Source organism: Pecten maximus, chromosome 17, assembly GCF_902652985.1.
Source record: "Pecten maximus chromosome 17, xPecMax1.1, whole genome shotgun sequence".
NCBI lineage: Eukaryota > Metazoa > Mollusca > Bivalvia > Pectinida > Pectinidae > Pecten > Pecten maximus.
In genome coordinates this window covers 31184110-31203662 of record NC_047031.1, presented here as the reverse complement: position 1 = coordinate 31203662, position 19553 = coordinate 31184110, and the positions used below count along the sequence as shown (strand labels likewise).

At 35.3% G+C, this 19553-nt stretch overlaps 1 protein-coding gene across 2 annotated transcripts; it reads left to right on the top strand.

Moving 5' to 3' along the window:
• The first annotated feature begins 1422 nt into the window (after positions 1-1422).
• On the top strand, positions 1423-16036 carry LOC117315074. Of its 2 annotated transcripts, XM_033869213.1 has the most exons (6): positions 1423-1854; positions 5948-6081; positions 6517-6612; positions 9035-9387; positions 14618-14740; positions 15831-16036. In XM_033869213.1, the coding sequence occupies exons 4-6, from the start codon at positions 9035-9037 to the stop codon at positions 15961-15963; spliced, it is 609 nt and encodes a 202-aa protein (XP_033725104.1). In that variant the 5' UTR covers positions 1423-1854; positions 5948-6081; positions 6517-6612; the 3' UTR covers positions 15964-16036. The 2 variants fall into 2 exon arrangements, 1 of the variants encoding a protein (XP_033725104.1); XR_004529677.1 differs by lacking the exon at positions 9035-9387.
• Positions 16037-19553: the final 3517 nt, after the last annotated feature.

The window sequence follows — 19553 nt, the reverse complement described above, 5'->3', positions numbered from 1 at the left end:
TGAAATACTACATTCGATACTGATTGATGAAATACTACATTTGATACTGATTGGTGAAATACTACATTTTTTAGTGATTGGTGAAATACTTCATTTTATACTGGTGAGTGAAATACTACATTTAACACTGATTTGTGAAATACTACATTTTTTAGTGATTGGTGAAATACTTCATTTTATACTGGTGAGTGAAATACTACATTTAACACTGATTGGTGAAATACTACATTTGATACTGATTGGTGAAATACTACATTTGATACTGATTGTTGAAATACTACATTTGATACTGATAGGTGAAATACTTCATTTGATACTGATTGGTGAAATAATACATTTGATACTAATTGGAGAAATACTACATGTTCTACTGATCCGTGAAATACTACATTTTACACTGACTGCCGAAATACTACATTTCATAGAAATTGCAGAAATACTTCATTTTCTACTGATACCCGAAAAACTATAATTGAAATTTTACATTTTATACTGATTGGTGAAATACTTCATTGTATACTGATTGGTGAAATACTACATTTCATACTGATTCGTGAAAACTGCATTTTTGTACTGATAGGTGAAGTGACAGCGACAATAAAATACACTTCAATCTATAATAACTACGAGGAAAATTGTAACGAAATTCAACACTTTTAACAGTTAAGTAGCTTCTGGCTGTAAGAAATACCGCAAGGCGCTACGTGTTACTTAACACTACAGAGGAACATTTCAAGTCTGTAGCTAAGAGACTGGGCACCATGGACGACCTCAAGGTCAGATGGAGGTCACAACTCACTCACTTGATGTTTTCAGAAAGAGGTCTACATGTAAATAGACATAAAGAAAGTACAAAAATACAGACTTAAGATATGTTATATTCAATCTAATTAAAATCTAGATGGTCATTCTCACTACGTTACATGAACGTAGTGAGAATGACCATCTAGATTTTAATTAGATTGTGTTATATTTATCCAACAATTAGTCCATACTTTTGATAAGCTCTGTTAGTTTGAACATTTTCAGTTTTGTGTCCCCTTTTGGCTCACAATAAAGTGACCCATTATTTTTCTAAAGAAGACAAATTATTTAACGCTGCTCTGTGAGACAAGTGACTTGTAGTGAACAGACGAAGTCTAGGTATAGTATTTCATCCTGATCGGCACGATAGAAAGATCCGTCATTATCATGTATTTACGAAGTACAGGTATCGGTTTGCGATCATAAGGGGGTAGGCGCGGACCTTATTTTTTTTATCTTACATTTATTTTTTGTGACCTACGTCCGCGCCTACCCCATGTGTTTGCGATAAGAAAACGTGACATCTAGTGATTAATCAACAAGCATCACAGTGACAGGGTCTCATTGTCATCTAGTGAAGAGACATACTGTAATCCTACCCGCACGTCCAGGTACGAGCTGAGTCCTGTAATTACCCTAACGATGAAACCTAAAGATAAACAGTGTAAAGTCAGTCACTGTTCCACCCTATACAACCCCGAACCGGTCACAGGTATTGAAGGTCAACGTTAACAATGGTATTCAATCTAACCCGTATTTCACCCCAAACTTGTATAGAGTCGATGTGTAGGGTGCTTAAGGTTCACTATTTAATCCACAATGGACGGAAGATGTACTACACCAATGTGTTCCCCAGGATATGAAAGATTTTTGAAAATCTATCGTTATACCACCATGGATGACGACTGCAAATGCATTTCACACAGACATACACGGAAGCATCTTAAGTGCTATTTGTTTTGTTTATTCACGATATTAGAAGTGACTCTTGTAAAGTAATCGTTGATGTAATAGAAATTCAACTTAAGGATAATCATGAGATCTGCAAAGGTAAGCTATTTTTTCATTTTGTACTTACTCAGCATGTTGATGGTTTATAAGGAATATATATCATATGCTTGAAGTCCATAGGTACAATGTATATTGTCTTGATCTCTTCCCAAACGATAATCTTGTCATTTGTGGAATCGGCACCAGTATTTTCTTTTGAAAACGGGATACTTACATAGATTAATGAAAAAACAATAGTAAACAAAACTAACATATATTTTGACACTTCATATACAAATTCAACTATTGCAATAACATGTTTGTATACAATTGTGTAAATTACTTAAAATATATCCTTCAACATTGATGTAAAATCACAAATGCATCCTTAAATATTGATGTAAATTGATGTTAAATCACAAAATACATCCGTAAACATTGATGTAAAATCACATAAAATATATCCTTAAATGTAAACAAGAGTTGCGAAACAAATGATATCGACTTATATTAACCACGCTTGTTGGCCATGATGGAGGCACGCGATATGGGTCTTACTGTGGGGGGAAACCGGAGTACCCGGGAGAAACCCACGTGGTCAGAAAGGCGACCCCATACCTTTTCAAGTCAGATCGGGTAAAATATCTATGCAAACATCGGTGTAAACTCACATCAAACATCTAAAACATCGGTGTAAATCACATAAAGATGTCATGTTAAACATTGTGTAATATCACATAAAATATCTAGTTAAAAATCGGTACTTAATCACACAAAATATCTAGTTAAAGATAGGTATCAAATCATACATTGTATATAAATATCTAGTTAAAATTCTGTACTTAATCACACGATATATCTAGTTAAAGATAGGTATTAAATCATATAAAGATATCTAGTGAAACATTGAAATTGATATTTGAACATTGATATAAGACAATTAGTATATTGAAATATTTATTTAGTAATTAATTATATAATCATATAAAAACACTTAAATGCGTATTATTGATTTGACCACAATTATATCACAGTCAAAATCACAACAAACAAATTGAATTCAAAGCAATGAAATACAAAACATTTAAAACAAAATTAAACTAAAAAAATGGGCAACATGGATATTTTCGATTGCAGAAACAATTCAATGTAACATTAAAATATAAACTAAAAATGGACAAGTATGAATAGTTTTTAATGTCAGGATGCCTATGGCAAGCCGTTTTAACATTTAATCCCATTTCCTCTTAAGGGGATGTTTTTTTTTCATTTAAGTGAAAAAAGAATTTCACTTAAGTGAAAAAAACAATGCAAATAATTTATTCACTTTAAGGTGAAAAGAATTTCACTTGAGTGAAATTCTTTTTCACTCAAGTGAAATAAAACATAATGCAAATAAATGTTAATATCTCTTAAGGCAAAAAGAATTTCACTTAAGTGGGAAAAAAACTATATGCAGACATAATTCAAAATACTTGTCCCTTAAGTGAAATTCTTTTCATCTTAAGGTAAATACAACTGACCATATGTCCATAAAGTCACTCTGTCCTCCTTTCCACCCCATGGTATAATGGAATGAACCCTCCCCTTGGACCCGTCAACTAAGAAACAGTGTGAGTAAACTTTAACTTTGACACGTTCTTATCACTTATCATAATGGAAATAAATAAAACATATATTTAATGGAAATTAAACATAAGTGAAAGTAAATCATATGGGAAATAGTATTGATTTTACTAACAACAAATGAAGTAGAGAAAAGGACTCGAATTGGTAAGAAATTAAACACTCAATGCTTGGTCAATAGATGGACTAGTCCATATCTGATTCATAAGAGTGGGTATCCGATTTACTCCACAACAGCATTTGCATTATGTTTTATTTCACTTAAGTGAAAAAGATTTCCCCTTAAGATGAATAAAATTGATTTCACTTAAGTAAAATTCCTTTTCACTTAAGTGAAATAAAACATAATGCAAAAAAGTCTTTTTACCTTAATGTAAAAAGTATATTGTACCTTAAGAGGAAATGGGATTAAATGTTAAAACGACTTGTCATACCTGCCGTTATAGGACTCGCACAACTAAATCAGCCAATCAGCTGGTGTTTCACGTGAACCAAGTCTCCGAGGAAAAATGTGTTTCTTAGGTTTGTAGCTGTTTTCCCGAGTAATTAATATATGAAATGAGTACTTTCTATTCACGAGAATAAAGTGTAGGGTCTTGAGGTTTGGAAAATCAAAAATATACACTACTAATGAAAATAGAATGGCGTAGGATTCGAGGTGTAAACAGGCGGGAATTCCACAGGTAGGGGTTCCCCATTGTACTGTTAATGTCAGGGTTACTGTCTTCCGAGTACCCGTGAACTCTTATATGCCATCAAACCTATGCAATAACAACATTTATCCGATAGAAAAAACTTCAAACTTTAATTTGATATAACTTTCACATCATTTGAACTTCAAACGAGCGAATAAAGGGATTGGGACACTAGTAATAACTTATAGTAAATTATTTAGTTGTGGGAGTCCTTATAGTCGTGGTGGGAAAATGTTGTTCGTGACACTTTTGTTTCCGACTAACAATTCCTCTTTTCTGTCATACAAATGATATATACACCCACAGCCTAATATAGTTCCTATTTTGATAGCAATTATTGACTCGATTTAACTGATGTTAACCGTGTTTACTGCAATTATTTAGAATTGAATATGAATGTTTGGTGCTCTAGACTATTTTAGAGACTAAATATAAACATTTTCCTCGTCAGTATATGTAATTTTGTTGGCGTAGGATTACGTAGTTCTGTCTCGATCCTGCCTTGAAAACAAAAGTAAAAATAAATCAGTCTGATCGTCGTGGAAATTTACATGCATTCACAGAGAAACTATCCACATGTCTTAGACTCATATGTTCATCCTTAGTTTATATGCAGGAACATTTTATATAAGCCTAAAACCAACCCTATATACGTAGTCAAATGCACCCGAGCATTCCACAAGATAACTTCAGCTGTCACGTGACTCATCACTAATCGGACAAAATGGCGGTTTTGTCTAATATAACTAAACCTACGACCGTTCGCAGTTCCATATTCATTTGTATGTCGCTAGAATACGCAATGAATATCACCAGAAATTGAAGGCAAGTTGAAACAAACTACTTTGCCGTTTTTTGTGAGGATTTTATTAAACAAGGTTTTTATTTGTTTATTTGAAAAGAATCTAATGATTATGATCCGTGACTGATGTACTGGCGTTGATGTCAAAACTGGATATGTCTCGTCAGACAATGCGACCGCAATTTTCTATCGGAGTTCAAATATGTTACTAGGGGTCATAAAATAGATGTTTGCTAGGCCTAATTAACATCTTATTGTATACATAAAATTAAAAAACTTAGGCTGTGTAGACCGATTTGTCGTTCAGTTGATTTTTTTCAAAGTTTACAAGCAGCTTTACTGATCCAGGAGTATATCAACAATCTTCCACAAGCATTAAAGAAACAGGGAAAGTTGTCAACAGATAAATATGTTATACATGTACATGTTTTCTTGAATATATATATAATAGGAATAACCAGATTAAAGACATTTCATCTGATACAAATGTAGCTGTCTGACTATAAAATCCAATTTTAAATTTCTTATTATATGACCTCAGACCCTGACGTTTCTCAGGGCCTTTGGCCCTTTGATTATAAACATGTTTTATGTATGAATTCATTTGAGGTAAATACTTTGTTGACATAGTATACATTTATCGACAATTTTGTTCATGTGTGCTTTCAAATCACATTTGCTTCTGAAAATCGTGTTTTATACGCAACATTTCTAATTAATCATTTACACGTCTTTTCAGATAACTGGAGTCATTACAGACTCTACCACATGTAGCACGCCTAAACTGTTGATAATGAGTTTTCATGTGTCTTCAGTTTGTTTTTATTAGAACAACAACATCATCCACTATATCTTTCAAAATTTTCTGACACTTTCTATAGCTTGTTCGTCTCCACTAGATATTGAATTCAGTATTTAAATCGTCAAACTATTGTAGAGCCACGGTTCTCATTCATCCCCTCTGATACGACTCTCATTAGATTTCATATCTCAAAGATAACAATCTCCGTTTGGTTTTTGTTTTGTATAGGTGTGGTACTCTTGAGGGGGACGAACCGATCCTTCCCATTGGTTGATTGTACACTGGACGTATCGACATTCATCTCATCGGGTGGGGGTGACTTCATTCTTCGTCCTATCGGAGCTTCTGTCTGTGTTAGAAAGGTTGGTTAATTCTACAATGCATTTTGTCGTGGACTTATTCATTTCGTCAGACGGTATAACATTGGATGAAATGACGTCATCTTTAGGGTAGCTCATGCTATCCGATAAATCGCCTGGTTTTAAGATGATGGCGTCATATTGTGACTTTGGTATCAATATCCTTGCTCTAGCCGTATCAAATAATTTCTATAGAATATGTGTTATAATAAAGCAAGTAGTCTTCATCGCCTCTGACGTCTTATTCCTTCCGTTAACACCTTGCGTATGACCAATTAATATTTAGCTAAACCTGTTTATCCTCATTAGTTATGGTGATGTTGTATGTTGCATCGTTATGAATTATTTCCATTAAAAAACTGTTAACGTTAATAAGTTCACTTTCTTCTGCTTGTCCGATGCTTTAAACCAGGATTTTAATAAACCCTCCTTTTTTAGGACAATACAATACCGTGTCTTCTCCCGACTAGATCCTTGAGCGACGTAGTGGTACTTGGGAGCGAATGGCGATGATATTCACGTTCGAGGTCGAAGGTGAGACAGAAATTACTCGCACATATTTCCAAACTAACACATACTCTCATACTACATATATCATACATTCTGATAACATAGAGTTTCACTCACAATCTATAATTCAACTTATAATTTAACAAAATTCTCTCATACATACACAAATACATACTTCTACTAAGGGACACAACTCTCAAACAAAGGTACATAACTCGCAAAATCCGTTCCCGTTACACATAAAACACCACAGAAAATTGTGAACAAACGTCACACACCCAGCACACGTGTTCGCTATGTGTAAGGAACACTCAACGAAATCACAAAGTTGCGTTCATTAACAGCATGTATGTCTGTAACGATGTTACACAAAAGAAAACAAAAGAATCTATTGTTTAAATTCAATGGACCTATTGTTCGATTTCTATAGACTATTGGTATAGACAATACATCAAAGGGAATTGTAGTATCGTGATAATAGATTATATTCTAGTCAAGGGAGATAACTCCAACAGTCTTATATAACACTTAGTACGGTCAGCGTACAATCTATGTAGAGTTATCCGCCCAGAAGTATTCTGGGATAGTGTATAACAAGATGGCTGAATAAACACATGTTGAGTTAAATCTGCTTGGTCAAGTTGTGCGTACAGATCCTACAGGAATCTATTGTTATTGATTTAAATGTCTATTGTTATCGATTTAAATAGGGGTATGGAATTTTTGTTAGGGGGACGCACAGGTGTTAGAGGTAATTGATCGGGAAAACAAATGAGGTCAGTAGGGAAAAACCTGGCGTTTCAAAAATAGACCATGTATCTGGGCTGAATTTAGCGTGTGACCCCTAGGGAAAAAAAACATTTTTTTACTTGATTAAAATAGAACTGTGGATGGAAATACTCGATACTCATAACGACCTTAGGGTTTGAATTAAAACAAAAAATGAAAACCGTTGACCAATCAGCTTATGTTGGTGTTATTACTATGGCACTATGCACGATATTATAAGCTAGCATGTGTCAATTATAAAAGCATTTGTATAAAACGTTGTACACATCATTGCATCTTTGTCAAGAAAGAACACGGTTCCTAAATTTCACCTTAGACTTAGCATTGACGGATTTAGCAACACTCCATTTTATGTGTTTTCACTGAACATTTTAATTCATCACAAATTACTGCTGAAATCATTCGAGTTCACCATTTACTGTTGAAGACTGTCATAAGAAAAAAAAACAAATCAAGAAAATATCAAGGTACGTGTTTTTTTTTATTATCCTTCTGTTTACAGGTAAAATTAATAGTTTTTTTTATCACAGCAAATACATGAGCTGTTTCAGTTCCTTTTCAACTTCACATAACTTTCTTTCCACATTATGCTTTTCCTTCATCAATGACTCCTTTTTACTCAACAGGTCTTCTTTCCTGTTAAGTAGAATATTCCTACAAAAAAAAACAAAATGAACTGTTAAGTAACTTGGAAACATATTGGTTATATGCTGAATACACGATGAATATACATATTTGTTATGTGCGGCTTTCATGTCTGCTATAGTAATTTATACTTTTTGTAATTTATTCTCATGTAATATTCAAGTCATTGTGATTCAGAAATACATATTACACATGTGTTGACTAACGTATACCTGACACGAGTTCGAGCATACATGTAATATATATTTAAGCATCGAATAAACGCATACATATATGAGGTCTTTAAAATGTGCTGTTTTTAGACTGCGTCAACGTGGTGATCTAAAACACTTGTTCATTGCGCACCATATGTATCATACCTCATCGAGATTAATATTCATCAAACGTTTTACTGAATTTTTCTCTGGTGATTGATCGTCATCCGAGATCACTATAATATCACTATATTTAGGTGTAGACGCTACTATTTCTATTTGGACAATGCTGTTATCGCACCTAATAGAATCACTAGACCAAAATGACCCGTATGTTATCAGTCCATGTCGTACCTTTATCAAACAGGACAATCACTGAAAGAAGAGCAAATAAATATTACTGATAGTGTCAACTGGAAAACTATAACGAGCAATTTTTCCACTTTTCCAATCAGTCCAAAATGTTCAGTGGAATAGTTAGTGCAGTCAACAACATTCATTATTCAGAAAAATGTACAGAGAATGACTGTTAAGCTCACTTGACTTCACGATTAAAGGTCGTATAAAAGAAAACTGACTTTACGAATCAAGTACAGAGATTTTAAGGTAATTCTGACCGGTCGATTTATTTATACAGCGTAGTAGAATGTTATCACTATCTGGACAGGGTAAGGCATTTCATTCACAACAATTTTGTAAACATTCGTCCCACACGCTCGTACACACGTGTAAGGTATGCCTACTAAGACCTCAATGAGATCCTAAGAGTTTTGCCCCTTTGAGTAGAATTTTGAAGGAAAACATTTATTTATTTTCAGATGACCAGCAAATTCATCTGCTCCTGGCTTACTTTTGTTGACTATGAAGACTACAGTGAGCACGAGAACACTCATTTTAATATCGATTTTATGAATGGGGTGCAAAGGAAATATGTGTTCCCTGGACTCAGTCACATTCAGTCACCGGTGCCGGGAGCCAGTCACATTGAGTCACCAGTGCCGGGAGCCAGTCACATTGAGTCACCAGTGCCGGGAGCCAGTCATATTGAGTCACCAGTGCCGGGAGCCAGTCACATTGAGTCACCAGTGCCGGGAGCCAGTCACATTGAGTCACCAGTGCCGGGAGCCAGTCACATTGAGTCACCAGTGCCGGGAGCCAGACATCATAACATGTAAGCGTGGTTACTCTTTACTACGTGACCCCGACTGTAAAGTATGTAGAGACGACAAAGACCCTTGTCAAGCTTGTTTGCGCTGCTCTAATTGTAACCAGAGCTACTGTAGTAAAAACCAACATACACCAAACTTGGTGATCGCCCACACTACATGTGAACTTTGTATTGACAATGGTGACATAAGGCCTAAAACTGAATGTAAAGGATGTGGAACAATGCGTCTGAAATGTAGTGCCTATAATAAAAAGGAAACTTGTTTTAACATTAATCCTTCTGAAGGGAGGGCAAATAGGTGTGCAGTTGTGTAATGCTAAGAAGATAGCGAAAAACACCGCAAATAAAGCCAAACGCATCGTGGAGGATTTTTGTCGGAATGATTAAAAATTTAGAAAGTGTTTTCGTTTTTGTTTCCTTCAGATGACACTCTCAGATTTATTTATTTGTTCTTCTTTCAGTGAATGTCCTGTCTAATCATGTGGTGGACAATAGCTGATAACCTGTGCGTTGTTTCATTTTGAACCCCTAAATTAGAGAGCCTCCTCATCCGCTATGTGTATTTTGATAAACCATGTGAATGCTGACACTATTTCGACGTAAAATTAACCTTATGCCCTTTGTGACATTTTTCTGTATACATAAGCGTTTGCCAGAAAGTGTGATACAATAGGTACATCCTGTCTCTCTGTGATGCTGTCTCTCCTAATCAACAACTTGATGAAACTTGAACATTTTCAGAATTATTCATATCATTTTATTTATATAACGTGAAGGGCTGAGGTGACCATGGACCTCACCTTATCTCTCTGTGCTGACATTTTTCTCTCCGTTATCAACACGTTAATGAAATATCAATTTGTAATTATTTGCTCCGTAATAAAATACCTACTGGCCAGAGACCACCTGAGATGACCTAATTTGAGGTCATCGGCCTTATCTCTGCACGACCCTGTCTTAGTTGTTAAAATACATTGATCATTGTAAGATACAGATATTCTCATTGATCAACTACCCATGTATTAATCTGAACGATTCTGATGAACGAATAAAATTGTTTTCCTCCAAAAATCGTCCGAAACGATTGGTTCACATGGCTCCATTCAGTATTTTGTTAATTTATTAAAAAGTAGAAGACTTCTTGATATCTGTCCAGTCTTTTAGTAAAAATCCTCCGGAATCCAATGTTCCGACGTCCACACTGAAACTTTCATTCAATGACACGCCCTAGGTCCGATTTTTGAAGCGTGTTCAATAACATTATTAAACATTTTCTCTAACTGTGTTAGCATGGTAGATATCTTACCGCCGTTTTTATTGTTAGTTAATACTACCTTATAATGTACATCTTTGACGGTATTTTTAAATGTCCGTTCTTTTATTTTAAAAAAGTCGTAGTTTAAGGTGTTTTGTGCTGTTTCCCCGTCTCCTGACTGTGAAGCATCCACAGACTTTGAGAAAAAGTCAGGACGAGTTTTACGCTCTGGGGACTGAATATGACTGGGTCCCGCGAGAGCTGGTAAAATCAGGTTTTGATTGGGACCCTCTGTCGACGATACAGTTTGGTGAGGTGTCTTTGGTAGAAAGGTTTTCTGTCGTTTCGGTGTGACTGATTGCTCTGATGTTATTGTGAGCCGCTTCGTGGTTACCATATTCTTCATAATCCATGAAGTGTCCCCAAGGACAAAAAGAGCACAAGTACTCTCTCTGAATGCCATTCATAAAATCCATATTGAAATGCATATTTTCATGTTCCCTGTACACATCAGATGATCCGAAGTCATTCAGTCTACACCATGAGCACATGAATTTGTCAGACATCTGAAAAGATAGGAAATGTTTTCTGTCAACACTCTATTCAAGGGGGACACAACTCTGTGATTTCATCGATGGTTCAGTACACGTAATTTACACATGTGTGTTGTGTGTGGGAACGTTTTGTTTACACTCTGCCGCGGTGTTTTATGAATGAAGTTTAGCACACATAACCTCGCCTGGTGTGCCAGTCTTCGGCTACACTGCGAGATGATAACAACTCAATGTTAATTCTTAGCTTGACTACGATGGCGTTTGTTATTAGTTCTTGTCATCTGCTTGTAATGTTGGTGATTGATATTTGATGTTTATTTGATTTTATCTCTATCTCTGTCAATGTTGTTTATTTTTTATATTAAAAATATGACTTCGCTGATGCCCACTGTTAAATCTTAATTGTCAATGATAGACAATAAGCTTTACATACATTTTTTTGTCTCTACAATTGGCCTTACGGTAGTCTGTCATTTTTAAAATAGCACGTGTCCCGAGGTTACTATCGTCCAGTAAATTGATTTAATCATTCTTGATCCTTCGATCAACTTTAGTGCATTCTGAAAAAAAGTTTAATTGGGAATGTTTTCATTAGAGACACTACAATAAGGTGTCTCAGATCTAGTAGAAAGTAATAGACATTACTTCAAGTACAGGATGCATTGAAGTTTTCTTTTTTTTCATTCTTCCAATAAAAACAACACCTAGAGTTTTCATTTTTAACAGTTTTATTTTACAAATCAAACAAGAAACATCGTTACATATTCAAAACCCGAGTCATCTGTCGTGTTCGAGGACGATGAGGGGTTGGTGGTGTTGACGGGGGAGGAGATGATGCTGAACGCAGAGGATGGAGGGGGATCAAACTTAAAGTCGGGGATGACACGGACCTGTTCGCCATGACAGCTCTCGCACCCATTTGTGGGGATCCTCTATATTGTGATAACAGATGTCGTGGGGTTGATGCGGAAGTCAAATTAGTGATGAAGGTCGTTTCATCAAATGATGATGACGATGAATGACGGTACCGTCTGTTGCGTCGCACATAGCAGACAATGCGTATGGTGATACCAATGATCAACATACCTCCCAGCATACCATTAAAGGACACGGCTATGAGGAAATCTGAAATAGAAAAAATAAAATAAAAAAGGGGTAAGATATAACCTCTACCATTTTTTTGATTATTCGTTATCAAAAACTGAACATTGATAGTTATTATAAACTTTTAACTGACATGTTAGCATCATCATCATCATCTTATTATTTTTTTAATTAATTGATTTTTAATTGACAACATGAAAAATCAAATGGTATGAAAATCATACAAGACATACCTTGTGTGTCAGGGCCAGGGTAGGAGAAGTGGGAGCGGTGGTTCTAGCTGTGGTGGGGGAGGCTGGAGCGGCGGTTCTAGCTTTGGTGGGGGAGGCGGTGTTGTTACCGGTGACTTGAGTTTTTAATGAATCTGTAACAGATATGCAGAGAATTATTTTCAACATATGTATAAATTAATAAAAATTGCGTGTATCCATTAGGGCCATTTAAAGTAAAATCCAAACAAATAAATGTTGGGGGTATATACGTATTATTCAATTAGATTAATGAGAGCAAGGAAGTTATAATTACCATAGAGACAGATACATTCATGAACTTTTAGGGAGTGATGTATTCTCTTTATCATCTTTTTATCTTTACTCCATATCAGTACATCGTTGTTTAAAATATATATATATTCCATCATATGACAAATGAACATTTTCTACCTACCACAATGTCTCTCATTTTTTCCGGGGAGATGCAGGCTCACTCCTTCTCCACATTTGAAATTAACAAAATGCTCCTCCGATTGAAAAAAGATATCGACATACCGGTAGGAGACTACCCTTTGTAGGGTATGTCCGGCAAACTCTGTCCCGTTAGTCCGTAGTATTATGCAGGTACATCGAGTTTCCCTGCAGTCCCACACAGTACGGATGCTTTTGCAATATAGTCTTGCCGTAGGGCAAGCGGAGCATGCGATGAACAAACTGACCAGAAGAGTTTGACCAAACATCTTGGAATGACTGAAATTTAGGAAACTTGCTTGTTTTATTTTTCATTTGTTTTTTTCTCTCAACGCTTGTCCTGTCTAATTAAGGTGTGGTGGGGGGGACACAAACTGATAACCTGTGTGTTATTTTCCTTTTTTGACCCCAAAGTAAGATCGACTGGAAACCATCATGTCATTTATATTTATCTATTTATGCGAATGTCCTCACATCTATGCGAATGTCCTCACTAATCAACGGTAAAATGAAACTGATACCTAGATGTGTGATGATCTGTTTTGCCACAAATCAGGTGTGAATGAGGTATGTGACATTTTTCCGTATACATAAGTGTTCGCCAGGAAGTGAGAAAACAATAGCTACATTCTGCCTTTCTGAAAAGTTGTCTCTTCTAATCATCAACTTGATGAAAACTGAACTTTTCCAGAGTTATACATATCAATTTGTTTATAGAACGCGAAGCGTTGAGGGTGACCGTAGACCGCGATACTGTCCAATATGACCTCCTCGACCAAATTACGAGGTCATTTTCGAGCTGAGTAGAGACACACACGTTGTCCTAATAACCATAATAGATAAGAGTATAATGTTTAGGGTGGAATCTTTTTTAAAAGAACAGGGTAATTGGTACTATGCCTCAATTCATTGTATTGAAAACATTCTGATGAAACGAATAAACGCGCTTCCCTAACAAAAACAAAACCTAACAAAATGACTGATTTCAATAAAATGCTATCAATGAATATATCACGATAATAAAATCAGATATTAATAGAAGAATAAACTTGTTTCACTTCAAAAAGAAAAAAAAAACAACGATGCAAATTGCTTCCCACGAAATTCTATCGATGCTATATGATAAGAAAATCGGATTCTGATTAACGAATGAATTTCCTTCCCTCCGAAAAATCCTTACAAAATGAATAGATTCGATAAAATCAACGGATCGGGATAGCAAATTCTGATGAAAGCCTAGAATCATTTTCCTCCAAAAAATCGTGCAAATTGATTGGCTCAATGTAATTCTATCAATTAACTATACGTGACAATGATAAAACTAGCAATCATCTTTCCACCAGCCCAGTCTTTTTTTCTAAAACGTACTGCCAACATCAAATTTAAAATGGCTAGCCAAATAACCGACACCCAATTGGTTAAAGTCGTGGAGGAATTTGGGGACCTGGACCATCAGGGAAATACCTCTGGTGTCGGTCCGTTTGAAAGGTTCTTTTTTCATCATTTAAAAGATTCCTTTATCAAACTATCAGATCAACTAATAAAATCAACCAATCAATGTTAGATTTAGTCTGGTTATTGATTTTGTATTTTCCAAAACTCAATTTTATTATAACTTGATTTCATTTTTTTTGTAGTGAATCCATAGAATGGAGCGACAGTATTGTCGCCAGGGAGACGTCAACTCCCAAACAACAGAACGCTTCTGCATCAATCATCTTAATTGAAGATGAAGATGAATCCCCTCAACAATACCAGCAGTAAGTAAATTTTATATTCATATCACTGCATTATCAAATTATTTAAGAAATAATTAACGATGATTCGTGTATTATTGCAGGATATACAACGAGGACGAGGATATTTTGCAATTAAATTGATAACGAAGGCCACAGGCCTGAGTTATTAATTAAAATTGCAAAATATCCGAGTCCGAGTTGTATATCCTGCAACAATACACGAGTCAAAGTTGATTATTTCTATTCTACCATGTACTGTTTAGTTCTGAGATCGACCTCTTTCTAATAGAAAAGCAGCAAAGAAACCCCCGGGAAAACCTTATTTCTTGAGTATTGTATTATTTGTTGTTGAAATATACAGGCAATACAGTACTACGATCAAGAGCATCTATCATATGGCATTGATTTTGAAAATTTAAGAAAAAAAAGGATAAAAAAAAAAGAAAAGAAAAAGAAAAAAAGGGGGGCCTCCGTAGGATTCGAACTCGCGTCGTGATAAAAATGTATTGAAAGACTAACCCATTAGCCCACTCGGCTATAGTAACCTTTTATGAAACGGGTGAATATTAGATATTTAAAATTCTGATAGCCATGACTCACGACCGTGTATTATTGGCACGAGCGTGGGTTATTGGAAAATAATACATGGTTTTAAACCAATCAAAACCGGCGTTACATAGCAAACATGGTAGAATATCTCTTAACTGAAACTTTGAACATTAAAAAAACATCAAATTACTTTATAAGATGTATTACTATCAAGTAATCCCGATCATAAAATGAACGGATATTATATTTGAAAATGTGTATAAATGCATTAAGACTAGTGAGGTTTAATCATCTTATATTTCAGAATCTACTATTGTGAGACTGTACCCAAGTTATGTTTTCTCTTTTTATTTTCAATTTCTTTTTTGTTTATTGTTGTTCATGTTATTTCTTTTGTATTATGAACAGATCACTCTGTTATGTCAATTTGCTAATTTGATGTATACATTTGAGAAAAGGGCATTCATAATGTTGTAATATCTTGTGCCCCATGTCGTTTTTTTCATCACAATAAGATAATTTTAAACTGACTAGACTAAGAATTTGTGTTTCACATTTGTAGGAGGATCCTAAAGGGGCGCCATAAAGAACTCCTCCATAAGAGGGCTGGCTTAATTAGAGATAAAAAAAAAATTGAAGAAACATTACGAAACGTTACAGCTGAATTGGAGAAGTTAATTCCGTTAATTAACTGATGTGGAGGACATTTTGTGCTGTATTCGAAATTTGGACTATATGAAAAATATAATAAATTTTTTCTTACCTTTATACTTGGTGTTGAGTTTTTCTTGATGACAAGCTTCAGCAACAATGTAATGATGTAAAGTGGTATTGTTGATCAAATGTCCAGTGAAAAAAAAAATCCCGTTTACGGATATTTAGGATGTTTCTGGTATGGTTGTACATACCTGTTTTCCTAAAAACAGACACAAAATCAAATTAGAAAGAACGAAGCAGTCACTGAGTGAATTGTTCGCTCTAACTAAAAAGAAAGAGAAATACATCAAATCTCAGGGCTTGAACTATGTTTGCATATGGGAACACGACTTCAAAGAAATGCTCAAAAGCCACGAGCATATCAGACAGTTTGTCGATAATGTCGATTTAGAGGAGAGACTCGACCCCCGAGACTCTTCTTTTTTTTTTCTTTTTTTGGGGGGGGGGGGGGGGGGGGGGGGGGAGGGGTGACGTTACGAATTGCATTACAAAGTGAAAGAAGGAGAAAAAATGCATTACTTAGATTTTACCTCATTGTATCCCTATGTAAACAAATATGGCAAATACCCTCAAAACATCCTATCATCGTTACAAAGGATTTCAAGTCCACATTTGGTCTTTGTCGTACTTGTGCAGGGAAATAAAGTAATGGACCTTGTCGTTGTGATGACAAAGCGAGGGCCCTTATCGGTACTTGGTGTACACCTGAATTGATAAAAGTGACATGGGAAAACGGTGAAGAGTTTTTTCGTGAAAGTTCCCAGACCAATATATTTGTCGCAACGATGACAACATGTTGGGCACGACTCAAACTGTACGGGGTTTTAGAAATTTTAGGAGAGAGGACATGCTATTACGATAAAGATAGTGTGATATTTATAAGTAGACCAGGTGACCTCGGCTTTGGTCTTGACATTGGTGACTATCTTGGTCAGTTAACAAGCGAACTCGATGACAATGATCATATTGTTCATTTTGTCTCCGGAGGACCTAAACAATACACATACAAGACGGCAAAGGGGAAACAGATATATAAAATTCGTGGCTTTACACTAAATTATACAAATTCACTACCACTTAACTTTGAATCCCTGCTGAAATTGATTGTGCCTCCTTCTGAAGAAGATACACATTGTTCAATTTCTGTAGTAAACCCTCATAAAATAACGAGGGAAAAGAGGAAACGAAAAATATATTCGACCGTGGAAGAAAAACGCTATAAAATCGTTTATAGTAAGCGCGTGGTCTGTTGGGATACTTTTGACACTTTACCCTACGGATATTGAGAACAAAGACATGTGAGATGATGGTTAAGGCATGGCGGTGATATATATTTCATGAAAGTATTGTACCGTTTTTTTCGTCATTTTTTATATGTCAGGTTTTTGTATCACCCTTTAAACCTTTTTTTAGTTCGTAGATTGGTTTTAAGATGACAAAATGTTTGCATTTTTGATCATTCGTAAGAAATGTTAAACGCCTCTGTAACACGTGTGTAACGTTTTATAAATTAACATTCTTTATTTTAAAATAGCAGCGTATCAAAGGTCGTAGTACTGTTCATGAGTTTTTTTGTTTTTTGTTTTTGTTTTTTTGCACGTTGTTTCATATTGTCTTCACGTAACATTTTTATTGAACCTTATGAAACACATTTTGTTCGTGATTCGTTTTTGTTACAGAAAACAAATCATTTTTGATTCGTGAACAAAACATTAAGCACTTTTAAGTGTGATGAATCATTTTTAAAAATAACCTTCTTTATTTTATATATGTATCATATCAAAATATCTAAATGTCATGACTCGATTTTTCGACAAAGGTTTATTACGTTTCCGTTCATGTGACGTTTTTTTGTATAACTCAACGTAGTATTATTTGCATTGACATGTTTTTATTAGTAATTCCAATGTGTGTATGATTTCTATGACAATGGCCTGTTACCATACTCCTTGTATTTTTTTGTTGGAGAGTATACATATATACTAAGTCGATATATGAAACTTTGAAAGATATGAATACTTTTTACATACATTTGTACATATTTTATTTTCAATGAATATACATATACATGTATACAATTGTGATTATTAAAGTTCAATCCGTTTTATGCTTGTCTTTTTAGTTTTCTTTGACGCTAATTCACCCGGTGGAGCACCGTTCGTACGTCCTTTGACTATATATCCATGACCACATTGAATTGGAGAGGTGTCGTCCGATAGGAGTGATTTACGGTCTTTGTTAACAATGAATGAAATGGGCGTGTGTAGTTCTCTCAGTCCACTGTAAAATTGTTTATATCCACGAGGACTCTGACTTGTGCGGATGGTCACAGCGTCCCTAATGAGATCCGTGATGTGTGAATCTTCTATTATGTCTCCTTTGTATATCAATTCACCTCGAATATTCCATTTTAAAATGTTATTGCCGTGTCTTTTGAGGAAATCCAGTAGACCATCTGCTTTCTTCTGAAATTTGTTAGGTATAACGAACTTCATAATGTCCCGAAATGGGTCTTTCCCCTGTGAGATCGAGTTTGTCGTGGGGGTTTCCCGCTGAATCGTTACTTTTTTTTCTTCATTAATCACTGTTTTCTGCGGGGATATCATCATCATTTCGCATTTCATCTTGGGTATCAGAATGAGTTCTTGAGCCATTGTTATTCTGTAATTGTCTGAAGGATCAGTTTGATCAATAAAGGTAAACCGTTACGCCTTAAGAGTAGTGTTTTTTACGCCTTCGTCCTACACGCTTGCTTATCAGAGATCGAATGATGTTCTTGAAAGGTTTTAGTTTCTTTATGTAAACACCAGACAGGTCAAATGAGTCTCTGTATACGGCATGTAACTGGTCATTTGTTATGGTTTGTAGCAATACCTTCCGCAGTTTAACGCCTGCCTGGTACAATAATTGTAGATAACAGGCGTGCGCTCTCATTGAACGACTCATTTTGACTGACAAATTTATTATATATGTTTGATATTTATCATTTTGGTAAATAAACGATGGTATCCTGATTGGGAAGTATACGCGTGCTTAGTCTGTATTTATTTTCGGACGAAGGACATAGATCTACTAGTAAATAACTATAGGGGAACTACTCGTCGGTTTGTCATATGCCTGTTTAAAGAAACTACTTTTCCCGGGAAAACCTTACTTCAAAATGTTACTATTTGACGAGCATCTCTGACGTTTCTAAATAACAGTACGTATTGACAATTTAGCGATATGGTTCTTGCATACTTTCCGGGCATGTAGAGGTTTTGTGTGAGAAACATCACCGTCACCCGTCTGTGGTGAGCCGTTACACAAAATAAGTGTTGAGCGTCCTCGTTTTAAGTCACTTGATTCGTCATGTCGTCCAAAACGAGAACGGTATATCCTTTTCCATCTGTTCTAGTAACGGCTGATATTTCCCGTATGCAAACACTATTTTTGTAGGGTTTTCTTCAAACATGCCCGAAGCTTGTTTTAAAATATCGAAGGTCAGATAAGTTTTAACGGACATCATAGCCCCGGATATCAGTATAGTTGTTGGGGATTTAAACGGTAATAGAGATCTCGTTTCCCA

Excerpts from the sequence above, each read along its gene's own strand:
- LOC117315074 (XM_033869213.1), top strand. The coding sequence starts at position 9,035 with ATGACCAGCAAATTCATCTGCTCCTGGCTTACTTTTGTTGACTATGAA. Across the intron at positions 9,388-14,617 it reads GGAGCCAGACATCATAACAT|TGAATCCATAGAATGGAGCG; the intron begins GTAAGCGTGGTT and ends TTTTTTTTGTAG. Across the intron at positions 14,741-15,830 it reads TCCCCTCAACAATACCAGCA|GAGGATCCTAAAGGGGCGCC; the intron begins GTAAGTAAATTT and ends TCACATTTGTAG.